Source organism: Mobula birostris, chromosome 14 (assembly GCF_030028105.1).
Source record: "Mobula birostris isolate sMobBir1 chromosome 14, sMobBir1.hap1, whole genome shotgun sequence".
Lineage (NCBI taxonomy): Eukaryota > Metazoa > Chordata > Chondrichthyes > Myliobatiformes > Myliobatidae > Mobula > Mobula birostris.
The window spans coordinates 94,892,758-94,909,139 of NC_092383.1; the positions used below are offsets into that span (position 1 = coordinate 94,892,758).

The 16,382-nt window shown below is 40.6% G+C and overlaps 1 protein-coding gene across 5 annotated transcripts in view; it reads left to right on the forward strand.

Annotated features, from left to right (window-relative positions):
- Nucleotides 1–16,382, forward strand: part of LOC140209565 (C4b-binding protein alpha chain-like) — a 43,320-nt gene extending 26,938 nt beyond the window's left edge. For 2 of the 5 annotated variants that reach the window (XM_072277833.1, XM_072277837.1), the window contains 6 exons: nt 1,837–2,022; nt 6,199–6,384; nt 9,861–9,899; nt 11,051–11,080; nt 11,742–11,771; nt 16,084–16,382. In XM_072277833.1, the coding sequence (XP_072133934.1) occupies nt 1,837–2,022; nt 6,199–6,384; nt 9,861–9,899; nt 11,051–11,080; nt 11,742–11,771; nt 16,084–16,103 (491 nt within the window). In that variant the 3' untranslated portion in view covers nt 16,104–16,382. The remainder of the gene's footprint in view (nt 1–1,836; nt 2,023–6,198; nt 6,385–9,860; nt 9,900–11,050; nt 11,081–11,741; nt 11,772–16,083) is intronic. The other 3 variants (XM_072277834.1, XM_072277835.1, XM_072277836.1) reach the window with 3 other exon arrangements.

The window sequence follows — 16,382 nt, forward strand, 5'->3', positions numbered from 1 at the left end:
CACATGATGATGATGGAACACAAATACATTAGGGATTCGAGCTTAGAGAAGACCAGAGCTGATGAGGGGTAAGGCTGCCACTGAAAACTAACCGTGAAATTCAAAATTATGTTATTAGCAGAGATTCATTTTAGGCCGGCATGCACAGTCATGCTAGGTGAAAGGAACCGTGTCGTTCAGATGGGGAGCAGAGTTTTGCCTGAAAGAATACAAAATGTAGAATGAGAGAACCTGTACAAGAAAATAACAGAATTGGCATACGGATGATAGAAAAGTGACAGAATTGTGGGAGGGAAGGATTATATTGATTTTGGAGTAGGTTAAAAAGTTGGAACAACATTGTGGGCTGAAGGGTCTGCACTGTTAAACATTCTGTGTTCTAATTGGAAGTAATAATGGCCTGGCTGAATGTTTCAGCAGCAGATGGAATTAGCTAAGGATAGAAATCTGAAGTGAAAATGGTCAATATTTGTAATAATGCATTATCAAAACCTTATAGTGCCATGACTGCTGCAGTTCAGTTTCATACAGGTCCAAGAAAACAGGATAGAATTGGTCATTGTGGGGCAGAGGTTGAAACACAAACGAAGGCACCAGCTATGGTCACCCAGGTATTTAGTTGGTGGAGAGTTCTGCTCATCCAGTGGTAGATATTAGACAAGCAATCTGAGAAATTAAGGGATAATGGAGTCAATCAAAGTTAGTATCAGGTTTAATATCACTGGCATACGTCGTGTCAAGAGAGTGGATGGCCCATGGTTATGTTGCTGAGAGGACTAATTTTGTACCTGTGGGGAATGGCAGAGATAAAATGATTCACTGAAATGAGAAGTCAGGTGACTTTCAGTATGCAACCTGATTTTTATGCATATAGTTTCTTCTTTTCTCAAAATCTTAGAATTCCATGCCTCATTTTACTGTGGGAACACTACTCACGTAAGGTTTCAGTCCACCTACCAAGCTGTATATCTGGGAAACGGAGATGAGGAGTAAATGGATCTTTGCAGTAGAACCAATTTGCAGAGAACTAATTTAATAAAAATGTTAATAGCTGTCCTTTACTCTTTACCTTCCACCACAACCATCTCTCCATCTCCCACAACACCCTGCCTTGCCTTTTATGCACTACGGCATTTTAGCACTACAGCTGTCATTCCTGTTGGGTCTGTGTTGTTCTTTTGGAGTGGTTTGCAGCCTCTGTTTTGCTGCACTGTTTTGATTGGCATCACTTTGTATACTGGATGACTCATTTTTAACCATGAAGTTAAATATCCTACAAAAGGTGGTGGATTTGGCCTAGTACATCACGGGTAAAGCCTTCCCAACCATTGAGTATAACTACATGAAACACTGTCATAGGAAAACAGCATCCACCACCAGAGATCCTCACCACTCAGGCCATGCTCTTTTCTCACGGCTGCCTTCAGGTAGAAGGTACAAGACCCTCAGGGCTCGCACCACCAGGTTCAATAACAGTTACTATCACACAGCCATCAGGGTCTTGAACAAAGGGGATAACTATGCTCACTTGCTCATCCATTGAGATGTTCCCACAACCAATGATCTCATTTTCGAGGACTCTTTATTTTGTTATCTCACGTTCTTATTATTTATTGCTATTTATTTATATTTCAATTTGCATAGTTTGTTGTCTTCTATACTCTAGCTGATCTTTCATTGATCCTGTTATAGTTACTATTCTATAGATTTGCTGAGTATGCCCACAGGAAAATTAATCTCAGCGTTATACATGGTGGTAATAATATTTACTTCGAAATTTGAAGTTTTGATCGGACGTTCTATTCAGAACGTTAACTGAATTTGATTTGTTCCCAGCTATCAAATGTCCTGACCTTCCAAGCATTGATAATGGATTAACACCATCACCACCTCAAGGAGGATTCTGGGAATATGGAATGGTTGCAAAGTTTTCATGTATTAATGATTTCTCATTAATTGGTTCAAGTTCTCTTATATGTGGGGCAACTGGACAATGGAACAAGAATATTCCAACATGCAAAGGTATATAAGTTCAGTATAAAATTTAATTTGGCATTTTCTCAGCTGAGGGTGGGAAAGTGAAGAACAGCTTGTGAATTAATACTCATGTTGAAGTTATCCAGGTCAGCTTCACAAACAGCCACTGCTTAACCATGTCACATACAAGTACCGCAGTTGCAGGAAATGTAAATGAGAAACAAGTAATGTTGGAAATTGGCTGTGAATCAGGCATCATCAATGGAGAATGAAGTTGTTAATATTTCTGGTTCTGTTCATTCATCAAAACTGTGGGAGTAAAGATCTTAAACGATTTCCTGTCATGGTGAAGAAAGCAGTGGGGTTTGGAGTTGGCAAACTGCACGTGACTAGATAGGATGTCTGATAGAGAATCAGAATCAGGTAATATAACTGACAAATGTCATGAAATTTGTTGTTTGTGGGAGCAGTACACAAAAAACTGAATTACATTAAGAAATATATAAAAATAAATTAGGTAGTACAAAAATAGTTAAGTAGTGTACATGGTTGTTTGTCTGTTCAGAAATTTGATGGCAAAGGGACAAGCTGTTTCTAAAGTGGTGAGTAGAAGGCAGGTTTATTTAATTAATAAAAGGATTTCAGATGCAGAATGGAAGGGGTCAAAAACAGATAGCTAACAGCCGCTGTTCAAAAAAAAGCGACAAAATTGTTAAACATGCACAAGGTTTGAGCTGCTGGCTAAAAATCAGTTTGATGAATATTAACCTTTTATCATGTTCCATTTATTGTTTTTCTATACTACAAGTATTTTGCATTAAGTGACCACTTTTCTTAAAACTCAAGTTCTGGTGGTATGGTTTCCCCACTCCAAAAGTTGTCTCTATTCTGCATGAAAAGGATAAGGTATAAGGTAAGATAGAAGCTGCAAAAAAAAACAAACCCTTGTTTTTTAAAAAGGACTGCATGCAAATGATGAAGTCGAGGTGCTAATGATCTCGTCTGTCTCTTCACCGTCGTCGCTGTCACAGAAGCCAGTCTTCATCCAGATGAACTCACTTCTCATGATATTACAGACAGTTGAAAGAACTGTTCATGGGGCCCAATCAGATGTGGACAATCTTCCTGAGAAGTTGTGTTCCAGAATCAGCTGACTTTTGTGCATGTTTGCTTGAGGCTGCCCTGAAGTGGAGATATACCAGATGAACTAATTATTTTTACTTTATAGATTCATAATTAAAGATTTTGTAACCAAGGTGGATAGATTCAATATTGGCACAGACCAATGATTTAGTATGTGAATGATAATTCAGGCTTTAGCTCAGTTTCTGTATTCAAGTTCAATTAGAGAATTAAGCAGGGAATTTGGACATCACATTTGAGAGTGGAAGACGGAAGGGGTTTTGTATTTGAAGTGCTTAATCAGTACTTAAATATCAAATTTAGAGCAAGCTATGTTAAAATTGTCCGCCAATGGAGACCAAACAGCAATCTGTTGGTCTCCCCTCTCACTGTGGAAGGGGTGACACCTCTCTCTCCCTTGTTAGTGAGAGCCTCTGGCATGTTGAAGTGCAGGGTTATAGGCTGTAGTTTTTGATGGATCTAGATCATAGTCTCTTTGGGGGCTTTGCTGTTGCTTGCCTGAAGGTGGTGTGGGGGTTGATGCTTCTGGATGGAACAAGTGGGGGGTGAGTTGATGCTTTGCTTCTGTTTTTGCATGGGAGGGGCTGGTGGGGGCTTCGGAGTTCTAACATTTTTTCTGTCATTCATTCTTTGGGGTTTTCTCTTGTTTGGTGGATGTCTGTGAAGAGTAAGAATTTCAGGTTGTATACTGTATACATTCTCTAATATAAAATGGAACCATTAAACCAATGTAGACTTTAATTGTGGAGATCAACTGGTTGAGTAGTGTTGTAGCATCAGCCTTGCACTCAATGTCAGTAAGGGCAAAGAATTGATTGTGGACTTCAGCAGAGGGATCATAAATGGAGAGATTGAACAATTTCAAGTTCTTGGGTATTAATATCTCTGAGGACCAAACCCAACCCCAACATATCGATGCAACTATAAAGAAGGCAAGACAGCAGTTATATTTCTTTTGGAGTTTGAAGAGAGTCGATATGTTACCAAAAATACTTGCAAATTTATACAGATGTACCGTGGAGAGCATTCTATCTGGCTGCAACACCATCTGGTATGAAGGGAGGTGGCGGCTACTGCATTGGATCGAAGTAAGCTGCAGAGAATTGTAAAATTAGTCAACTCCATCCTGGGCACTAGCCTCCGTGGTATGCAGGGCATCTTCAAAGAACAATGTCTCAAAAAGGTGGCGCCCACCACCCAGGACATGCCCTCTTCTCATTGATACCATCAGGGAGGAGGTACAGGAGCCTGAATACACGCAGTCAAAGATGCAGAAACAGCTTCTTCCCCTCTGCCTCCGATTTCTGAATGGGCATTGAACCCACGAACACTGCCTCACTATTATATTTCTAGTTTTTTGCACTGCTTATTTAATTTAACTATTTTACATATTTACTGTAATTCACAGTTTTTTTTCGTGTCTGTCTCTAATCATGTATAGCATAGTACTGTTGCCACAAAGTTAACAAATTGCATGACATACAGTGTGCTGATGATATTAAACCTGATTCTGATTCTGACAATATTCAATCATTTTATAAAGTTAAATCGGTGGCTGCTGATAACCAATGCATAATTGAACTTTTCAGTAACATTAGTACTTCCTCCTAAATATCTGTAATACAATTAAATTTCCAGTAGCATTTGTTTGATTGCAATGGATGCTATTTTGCTTAGTTCTCAGTGAGCTCAAGGTGTTGCAGATCAATTTCCTTTTGGTGACTGAGGATGAGCTGATATGCCCTTTTTGAGGAAATCTTTAACATTAAAAAAAACTTATCGAGATACTGTGTGGAATTGGCCCTTCGGCCTTTTGAGCTGTGCCGTCCAGCAATCCCCCAATTTAACCCTAAACCAATCACAGGACAATTTACAATGACCAATTAGCCTACTAACCAATAGGTCTTTGGACTGTAGGAGGAAACTGGAACACCCAGAGGAAGCCCACGTGGTCACGGGGAGAACGTGCAAACTCCTTACAGGCAGTAGTGGGAATTGAACCCGGGTCACCTGTGATGTAAAGTGTTGTCCTAATCACTACTCTACTGTGTCTTTTAAATTACACAATACACTGCATATTTGAGAGAGGCTGTGTGCTGAGAAAACTGCCATATTGGGAAGTTCTGAAACATGAACCCCTGACAAAATTTGCTGTTTCTTTTCCTTTTTTGTATTTATTTAATTGTTTTTTTCTCCCATAGATTTCTAAGAGCCACTTTTTGTTCTGTATCTCAGTTTTTTTTTGGTAGTCATTTATGAATTTAATAAGGGGTAGTTTCTGTTACCTGAGCTGATTTACGTGAATTAATTTATAACAAGGGAAGTTAGTTTCACCTGTCTTTTAGATAGCCAATCTCTCATTCTGAGGCGATGTCATCCCAAACTAGACCGTTCAGCTATAGGAAACATTTTCTCAACATCTACTCGTGAGTCCCACTAGCCACAGCCTTGCTTTCAGCAAGATCCTCTCTTACTCTTCCATCTTCCAGTGAATGTGGAAAACCTTTTGCTCAATTTCTCAGAGTGGCAACCTTCTCATGATAGTGTGGCAGTTAGTACAATGCTATTACAGCTCGGGTTGTCGGACTTCGGAGTTCAATTCCAGCACCGTTTTGTAAGGAGGTTGTACGTCCTTCCTGCGAATGCTTGGGTTTCTTCAGTTGCTCCGGTTTCCTCCCACGTTCCAAAGATATACTGGTTATTAGGTCAATTGGTCATTGTAAACTGTCCCACGATTAGGCTACAGTTAAAGAGGTGGGTTGCTGCGTGGCATGGCTCTTTGGGACAGAAAGGCCTGTTCTGTGCTCTATCTCTAAATAAGTAAATCAAACCAATCTATTCTGTATAAACACTTCAGACAATACCTATTAAATATTTAGTACTTAAATATTTAAACTGCAAGTATTCTGTTCAGTTGTTAAATATTTAACTTTTGCCATGAACATTTTTTTTCTTTTATAATTCCACCTACCTTTCTTCAAGGGAGCCAGATTTTTCTTCATTGTTTTTGTGTATACTTACAATCATGTTAAATTATTTTTTGCTTGAGTCTGTGGTGTCTAATGCAATGCTTATCAGTTGTTAGGTGTTTTCGTCCAGAAACACCAGAAAATGGCCAGGTATATGTAGGATTTTCAGTCGTACACAAATTTGGTGATGCAGTTGTCTACAAATGTAATCCAGGATTTGTAATGATTGGAGATTCTACAATTTATTGTATGGAAAATAACAATTTTGAGCCACCACCACCTATATGCAGAAATGGTGAGTTATCATTTCTTATCCTGAGGATATTTTTAATGCATATTATGTTTCTAATATCTGATAAAAATATGTAAATATTGAATGTTTTGAGCAACACCCATCAAAGTTGCTGGTGAACGCAGCAGGCCAGGCAGCATCTCTAGGAAAAGGTACAGTTGACGTTTTGGACCGAGACCCTTCGTCAGGACTTTTGTGTGTTTTCATGTGGACTTTATCTGTTGGAGTAGGAGAGTGCTGCACTTTGGTAGGACAAACCAGGCAGGGTAAGACTTACTCAATAGGGAACCAAGGAGTGTGGTAGAACAAAAGAGCCTGTGCCTATTGATACGTAATTCCTTGAAAATGGCATCACAGGTAGGTAGGGTCAAGAAAACTTTTAGCACATTGGTCTTCATGAATCAGAGTGTTGATTTCAGTATTGTCCTGAAGAAGGGTCTCGGCCCTGAAATGTCGACTATCATTTCCATAGATGCTGCCTGACCTGCTGAGTTCTTCCAGCATTTTGTGTGTATTACATTGAGTACAGTAGTTGGGATGTTATATTGAAGTTATTTAAGACATTGGTATGGCTCATTTAGGAGGACTATGTGCAGTTGTGGTCACCTACCTGCAGCAAAGATATTGATAAACTTGAAAGAGTGCAAGAAAATTGGCCGGAGTAAACTGTGCTCTATGACTGAATGACACCAAAACACTAGAGGCAATATTACGGTGGCTAATTAATCTTCAATCCTGCGTGTCTTTAGCGATTTGGGAAGAAACCAGTATACTCACACAGTCACAGAGAGAATGAGCAAATGCCACACAGTGGTGGAGGTCATGATCAAACCGAGGTCACTGGAGCAATGTAGCAGCAATTCTACCAGATACAACAACTATGCCACTCTCAGAAATAGCTGAATGATGTTCATAGTGTTCTTATCTAACAAAACAGTTCCTTAATTGAAAAAAACTTTGGAAAGAAGCTAAAAACAGAAAATATCAAAGTCAGGTAGCATGTTTAGAGAGAGAGAGAGAAAGCCAGAGCTGATGTGTCAGGTGTGTGATTTGTAAAATTATAATGAGAGTTTATGAAATGTTTTTAATAACCTACTTTGAAAACTTGGGTATACTGGCAACATTTAAAAGAGGCAATCTTCCCTGTCCCTCCAAACCCCTCCATAACAGAGTTTGGAGGGACAGGGGCCAAACCTGTGCAAATAAGACTAACTTGATGGCACTGTGGTTGGCATGAATGGGTTAATAATAACAACTTATTTATAGGGTACATTTCATATAAACGATGTAGTCCAAACGGCTTTACAATAGAATAAAATACAAACATAAGAATTAAAGAGGAAAAAGATGTTAATTAAAAGCAAGGTGAAACAAATAGGTTTCGAGCTAGCATTTAAAAGTATCATCTGAGTCTGCATCCCTTAGAGTTTTGGATTTGAGTTCCAGATTTGGGCTGAAGGGCCTATTTCCATGGTGCATTACTCTGACTCTAAACCAAGGAGATTTGTCACTCTTTAGTGTCATTATGTTCTTAATTATGTTGCTAGGTTCCATTAATTTTGGCAAGTTGAATACTCAATATTCTCACCCACTAATGTCAAAACTAATTTTAAAAATCATTTAAAAACGCAAACACGAGGAAATCTGCAGATGCTGGAATTTCAAGCAACACACATAAAAGTTGCTGGTGAACGCAGCAGGCCAGGCAGCATCTCTAGGAAGAGGTACAGTCGATGTTTCGGGCCGAGACCCTTCGTCAGGACTAACTGAAAGAAGGGCTAGTAAGAGGTTTGAAAGTGGGAGGGGGAGATCCGAAATGATAGGAGAAGACAGGAGGGGGAGGGATGGAGCCAAGAGCTGGACAGTTGATTGGCAAAAGGGATATGAGAGGATCATGGGACAGGCTTCTCAAACTTCCGCATGAACATTGACTTCTCAAACTTCCGCTAATGCCCCACCTCTCCCTCGTACCCCATCCGTTATTTATTCACACATTCTTTTTCTCTCTCTCTTTCTCCCTCTGTCCACTATACCCCTTGCCCAACCTCTGGGCTTACCCCCTCCTCCTTTTCTTTCTCCCTAGGCCTCCTGTCCCATGATCACCACAGTGGCGGTATGGCATGACGACGTCCAGGTTGGAGTTGGTGCTGCCGTCCCCACCCAGTGTTCACTCAGTGGGAGACGGGCTCCATTGTGGTCAACGGTGGATTGATAGCACGAGTTTTAGGACTCTTTTGTTGTGTGATTGTGATACTATTTGCGCTTGCTATCTTGTGTGTTTGTGCTCTGTAAGACTGTTGGTACTGTGTTTTGTAACATAACCCTAGAGTAACACTGTCTCGTTTGGCTGTTTTCATGAGTATTCATGTATGGTTGAATGTCAATTAAACTTGAATTGAATTGAAGTAGAGTGGGGGTTCCAAGACAGTAGTTAGAGAAAGGGTTAGTGCAGTCTTGGGATTGTTCAGGGATATGAATATGAGCATTCTGGTCCATTCACTGAGGAATTCCTATTTTGGCAGGAAGCATTAACATTCTTGGACCAGGAAAACTAACTTGCAGAACTACACACACAAGCTGCCGTCAGGCAACATCTATGGAGAGAAATAGACAGTTGACATTTTAGACTGAGATTCACCTTCAGGACTGAACTTTTTTTATATATAGGAGCACCATTGGGAGCATCCTGACAAGTTGCATTTCTACCTAGTATGGGAGCAGTTGAGCATTGGGCCAAAAGTCCTTACAGAGGGCTGTGGGAACGGCTAAGAGGATCATGGGTGTTTCCCTACCATCTATCAGGGGCATTTATCAGAAGCGCTGCATACGCAGAGCCCTTAGTATTATCAAGGATCCCACCCATCCATCCAGCATCCATTTTGACTTCCTACATCAGGCAGGTTAGAATGAAAAACAGTTTTTTTACCTCAGGCCGTTAGGCTTCTGAACTCCCTGCCACATTGCATTTGAAGTGTCACCGGTTAATCTGCTATATATCTTACAATATTTAATTAATGCACTTTATTTTGTTTATTTATGCATAATTCATATGTGGATTTTATCCTAACTTTCATGTTATTGTTATGTGTACATCTGTGCTTTACACCCTGGTTGAGAGAAACGTCTCATTTGACGGTATACATGTATATAGTTAAATGACAATAAGCTTCATTTGAACCAGTTCTCTGCCAGCAACGTTGACTGTTTATTCCTTCTGGTGGTTGCTGCCTGACTGCTGAGTTCCTCCATCATCTTGTGGGTGTTGCTATGGATTTCCAGCACCTGGAGAAGCTTGCATACTGATCATTTGACTTTCAGGTTGCATCTTGTGTTGTACAGTACATAATTGTAGGCCTGAGGTGAACTGTCCTCATTTATCCTTGCAAATTTTCAAATGCACAATTTTGTAGTAATGGATCCTTTTATGTTTATGTTTTCATTAAAGTAGTGAGTAATTTATAATCTTCCCTCATTTACAGCATCTGAGATTACTCCTACAACTGCAATTACCACTACTTGTAAGTAGTTTTGCATTCTTAGTCTTAGTAACTGCGAGATTATTTTAAATTTTAACAATGGAAATACAAGATAATTTTGCACAGTCAACATGGTTCCCTCCCCTCCATTCTGATTTGCATCAAAGGATGCCCTTTTACTACCCTTCAAAGCCCATTACCCCAGTACTTTCCCAAGATAAGGTACCATTTGGTACCTGTGTTTGCACAATGATCTCACTCTCCCTAGACAAACATGTATTTCTCATTATCTGCTCACAAGGCTGTAGACTTGTACTCCTTTTACTTTCTCAGAACATTCCCATTTTCTAGGCTTACTCCATTCTGCCTTTCAAACTTCCATTTTATTTTATTATACCAAGCAATCAAATTTAACTCTTTCCTTGTATTCCCACATCCAAGTGTCTGTGAATTCTGAGCTTGATTTCTCACCACTGAGGTTAAATGGATTGGCTTGTACTTGCACTTCCCTGGTACTCCGCAAGCAGAAATGTTCAGAAAACGATTACTAGTATCTCTGCAACTTCTCCCCATCTAGAACTAGGGTACTTCCCATCTGGACTAGGTGTTATTCAAGTACAGCCAACCCATTCTAAAACATCCTCTTTATCAATTTTTAATTCAACAACCTCCTACATTCCTACAGCACCTTCCTTGGGAAATTTTTCAAATAAGATGTTACCTTGCACTTTTTTCTGAACAAACTGTAACATCTTAAACAAAGAACCTTAGGACACTACAGCACAGAAACAGGTCCTTCGGCCCACCTAGTCTGTGCCAAACCCTTAATCTGCCTTGTCCCATCGACCTGCACCTGGACCACACCCTCCCATCCATGTACCTATTCAAATTTCTCTTAAATGCTAAAATCGAACCTGCATTCACCACTTCCGCTGACAGCTTGTTTCCACTCTCTCACCACGCTCTGAGTATTTCAATGCCCATATTGAAATTAATTTTGGTGCCTCAACATTTATTGCTGACTCTTAATTGCTCTTCAAAAGATAGTAGTTTTAGGAGGAAATGACAAAGGGCTGAAGATTTTGTTGCAAACTTAATGTTTTCTCACAGTGCTACTGGTTAGAAAATTCCATGAATCATACCCAAGTAGGTTGTAGAATGATGTCTAAACAGTTTCTTTTTTCTTGTTTCAGCAGCAGGTAGTCAAGTAGGAAGGAATATTGGTAAGTAGGAAAGCTGGGCCACACAAGTGTTGCTCTCTGCACTAATTGATGCTTGCTGCAATGTACAGTGAGACCACACATTGACTGGTCTCTGCACTCTTTGTCTCCTCATCTAAAGAAGGATATTCTTGATATGGAAGGATTTCAGAAAAGGTTCACCAGACTTAGTTCCTGGATGGCAGGACTGACATGTAGAACATAGAACATTACAACACAGTACAGGCCTTTCATCCCATGAAGCGGCTTGCATTCACTACAGGTTAGGGGATCGCATAAAACCCTACAAAATTCTGCCAAGGCTGCACAGGTAAGATGCAGGATGGATATTCCTGGTGGCTGGGAATATCCAGGAGAAGGCATCACAGTATGAAGATAAAAGCCATTTAAGAATGAGATGAAAACACATTTCCCAGATAGTTATAAAAGATCCAGGGATTGTTTTTAGAACTAGTTTGAGCAAGGGATTTCGGGGAGGAAAGTTGGAGTGGGATAGTGAATCTGAATGATCAGCCATCGAGCAAGCTCAAAGGATCAAATGACTTATATTTTTCATCTTTGTTTCTGTGATCTCATGTCTGTGTAAAGCCACTTAAATATAAGCAAAGCTGCACTATTACTGTGCTGAGCATTAATGTGAACGTCCATATTTCCCCTCTTGTAGGTCAGCAGTATGGATTGCTCATCATCTTAGGTACGACAATTCAGATATATTCTATTTAATTCTGTCTGTAGCATGGCTGAAGAAAACAATTTCTTCTCCTTTTAGTTTGTAATCATTGTTTTTATACAAGTGAATTCTATCTGCACATGCAGACTTCTGCCACACTTCTAATACAGGAATCTGTATTAAATGTGTTCACACCACAAAAGGGCAAATGGGAACATGCCCTAGGTTTACTGAAGGTCATTTGTGGACCAGCTGATTTCTGAAGGTGATTTATATACCAGTTGATTTCATATCTTTGTTTTTTTTGAATAATCTTTATCATTAAATGTCCTTTACTTTAATAAACTTTTACTTCGGAACTCAGCAGAATTGGTGCCACAGAATATTCAATAAGTAAATAAATAAGACTGTTTCAGAGTAAGCAAGGAGAAACCATTTCTTCGGGACTTAAAAGGATAGAGCAGAGTGCTTCCTGAATGATGAAGAAGCGTAGATAAAGAAGGCCGCTACTTTACATTAAATGTAAAACAGTATAACACAGGAACAGGCTCCTTGGCCTATGATGTTTAGCGAGCATGATGCCAAATAAAACTAAACTCTTATGCCTGCACATGATCGATATATCCAGTAATTTCATGTGCCTATCATATCTGTTTTCAGTGCCACTTACCTAGCTCATTCCAGACACCTGTCATTCCCTGTATAAAAGGACTTGCCCTGCACAGCCCCTTCAAACATCCCCCCTCATCTTAAATCCATATTCTGTAGTACTAAACATTTTGACCCTCAGTAAAGATTCTGACAGTCCACTCCAAGGCTTCCAAGCCTTCTTTATGCACTAGTGCCTTACCATTAACCAGGTTGGGAATCCCTGGTCTACTCTATCTCTTCCACTCATAATTTTATAAACTTTATCACCCTCTATTTCAGGCAGCACCCTGGTAACTTCAATTCAAGTTTAATTGTCATTCAGCCATACATAAATACGGCCAAATGAGACAGTGTTACTCTGGGGCCAAGGTGCAAAACACAATACCAACATTTGCATACAGCACAAAGCACACATAGCACATACAAGATAGCAGCTACATGTAAGATATCAGTAAAATACAGCCATTCAGAAAATTAGTACAGACTCTGAATCCATGAATGCTGCAGAAATCTGCAGTTGACTACAATCCAGCTTGTCTTCAGCTGAGCAAACACAAGGGGCAGCGCTGACTCCAGCCTGTATGCTGCGCCATACTGCTGCCAGTGGAGCATACCAGCTCCGATGCCTTGCCCCTGGAAGGTGTAAACAGGCAACACCACAGCTTGAGGCCCTGAGTCCATGAATGCCACAGAGATCTGCAGTCGACCACAATTTAGCTTGTCTTCTGCTGTGCGAACATTGGGGGGCAGCACTCACTTCAGCCTGGACAACGTGCCACACCGCTACCAGTAGAGCACACCAGCTTTGACGCCTTTTCTAAAACCTGTCCATAGCCTTCACACCGTTCTTACAACCAGAATTGTATGTAGTATCTAAGTGCAACCTAACCAAAGTTTTATATGTAAGGCTATAGACAAATCCTGCTCCTCAGTGTCTAGGGAAACCCTGCAACCAGCCAACTACGTAAGCCAGTTTATGTTGAGGCAGCATAAACACCCAATTCACAGATCAGATAGAACACCATAAGCGGTTAAATACGTACACTTTATAAATCTTACTGCGGATATCAGTTAACAAAGAATACACTCTAAAAGAATAAAACGAAGAAAGGCGCCAAAGTTCGAATTGAGTTCTAAAAGTCAGTGCACTTCAGGTTTCGTTGGAGCTCAATATTCTGCAGAACCTCGACCCTCCATCCGCGGCCTCCGATGACCCGCACAGGACCACACCTCGGGTGGTCGACCAGAGCGCCTTTGAATGCCGCCTTTCTCTGTCTTCTCCGCCCGAAAAACCCCCAAACCACACGGTCCCCAGCCATATGAGATAGAATATCACCCACAAAAAGAATAACGTGGACACTCATTGGTTCGTTCCCTCCCTTATCTATAATATAACCCAAACAAGCAGGAGAGAGAGAACTCTATTACAGAAAACCGATTTTATATAACATACAAAGAAGCCATTTTAGACACCTCAGCAGCCAGTGAAACCAAGGCCTAGTTACACATACATTTGCAGTATAATTTCCAGATCCATACATTCCTCTGGTGATGAAGACAAGCATGCTATACACTGCCTTTACTACTGCATCTACTTGTGTTGCCTTTGGGAAGTTTGGACTGGGACCCCAAAACCCTTCTGTACATTGGTGTTGTTGAGTGTTCAGCCTCAAACAGGATTCTTTCTCTTTACTCTTGACTGTTGACTTGTAGGGGAAGATTAGACAGGCTAAGATTTCCTTGGAGCAAAGGAAACTGCTGGGTGATCTTATGGAGGTGTATAAAATGTAGGGCATAAATAGCATGATGGTTGGGGAATCAAGAACAAGAAGGTGTAGGCTTTAGATGAGGGGGAGACGATTTAATGGGAATTTGAGGGGCAATTTTCTTAGAGTGTGATACATACATGGAATGAGCTGCTAGAGCGGGGGTTCCTGGGGTCTACAGACTCCTTGCTTAATGGTATTGGTCCATGGCATAAAAAAAAGGTTGGGAACTCCTGTACTAAGGGAGTACTAAGGGCAATAACAGTCCTGTACTAAGGGCAATAACAGTTGGGCAGGTACTGTACATGGACAGGAAAGCTTTACAGGGGTTCCCAACTTTTTTTATGCTATGGACCCCTACCATGAACCAAAGGGTCTGTGGAACTCAGGTTGGGAACCCCTGCTTTAGAAGGATACGAGACAAACTTGGGCACATGAGACTATCTTGGATAAGCATCTTGGCTATTGTGGATGTTGGGCCATGGTCCTTTTATTTGCAGTATGACTAATACAGCACTTCACTTTTGCCTAGATTAAACTCCATCTGCTATCTCTCCACCCATATCTGTAACAGATCTATACTCCTGCTGTATCCTTTAACAACTATGTGTGGGCACGTGGCCAAGTGGTTAAGGCATTGGACTAGCAACCTGAAGGTCGTGAGTTCGAGCCCCAGCCGAGGGAATGTGTTGTGTCCTTGAGCAAAGCACTTAACCACACATTGCTCTGCGACAACACTGGTGCCGAGCTGTATGGGTCCTAATGCCCTTCCCTTGGACAGCATCGGTGTCGTGGAGAGGGGAGACTTGCAGCATGGGCAACTGCTGGTCTTCCATACAACCTTGCCCAGGCCTGCGCCCTGGAGAGTGAAGATTTTCCAGGCGCAGATCCATGGTCTCGCAAGACTAACGGATGCCTTTAACAACTGGTCACAGGCTTCCAGCCATGATAACACCCTTCCACCACTATTCTCTGCCTTCCACGGGCAAGTCAGTTCTGAACGCAAACCACCAATTCACTATACCTTAATCTTCCTGATCAACCTACCATGAGAGACATTATCAAACATCTTACTGACATGCATGTATGGCTCCACCACATCCTCTGACAGTTTGTTCCATAAACTTACCATCCATGGTGTGATAAACTTACCCCTCAGATATCTGTTAAATATGTCTTCTCTCATCTTAAACCTGTATCTCTTGGGTTTAGACTCCCCAAAGATGACTGATTATCTCCCTATCTATGCCCCTCATAGAACAGTAAAGTTAAATAATGTCGAGAAGTTTACAGATTTTAGTTCTGTTATCCGTAACCATCATTAAGGGGTCACCTTTCTTTGACACTTTCCTGCTCTTAGAATCTTAATTGGTTAATTAATAAACACAGTCCCTTCCAGCCCCTTGAGCCGCCCCACCCAACAATCCCTGCTTTAAACCGAGCCTAATTACAAGACAATGTACAATGGCTAATTAACCTACCAACTGGTACACCTTTGGACCGTGGGAGGAAACCGGAGCACCCGGAGGAAACCCACACGGTCATGGGGAGTACGTACAAACTCTTTACAGAGAGCAGCGGGAATTGAACCTGAGTCATTTGTACTGTAAAGCATGCTAACCATAATGTTACCATGCCACCCGTTTGATATCCCCCAGACCTCTTATTCTTGCTTGCTATTTTATGAGAGGATGCAAGAAGTCTTATTTGAATTAAATTATACAAATAGTCAAATAACTTTACTCTCAATTACTCAGTTTATATGATGTTGATCTTGGAATATATGCAAAAATGAAGCAATTAGGTATGACTCTATCCTTTCTGTCTATTTTTGAAGAAAATGCCTGTAATTTGCTGTTAACTGGCTTAACTAATGAAAGGTTAATTAAGAGTAATGTTTTTTTTTCCTGTGCATATAGTGTATGTAAACACACAATGAATTGCAAGCAACAGAGATCTGGTTGAGGACCAGCGCTGAAAGGTGCCATTTCTGTGTTGGGCTCAGATTACCACCTCAAGCCATTAACGATGTGGATACACTTTCAGATAAAGAAGTTGCTTTTAGAAGTGTTTTCTTGCAGAAATAAAATCCTAATTTTGGCTTAATTTTTATTTAAAAGCTGTTATATAGAGTGTTTTTTTTATTATGAAGCATTATTGAGATGGGATACACAAGAACAATGCAAGTAATTTAAATATGAATTTGACCCAATCAAGT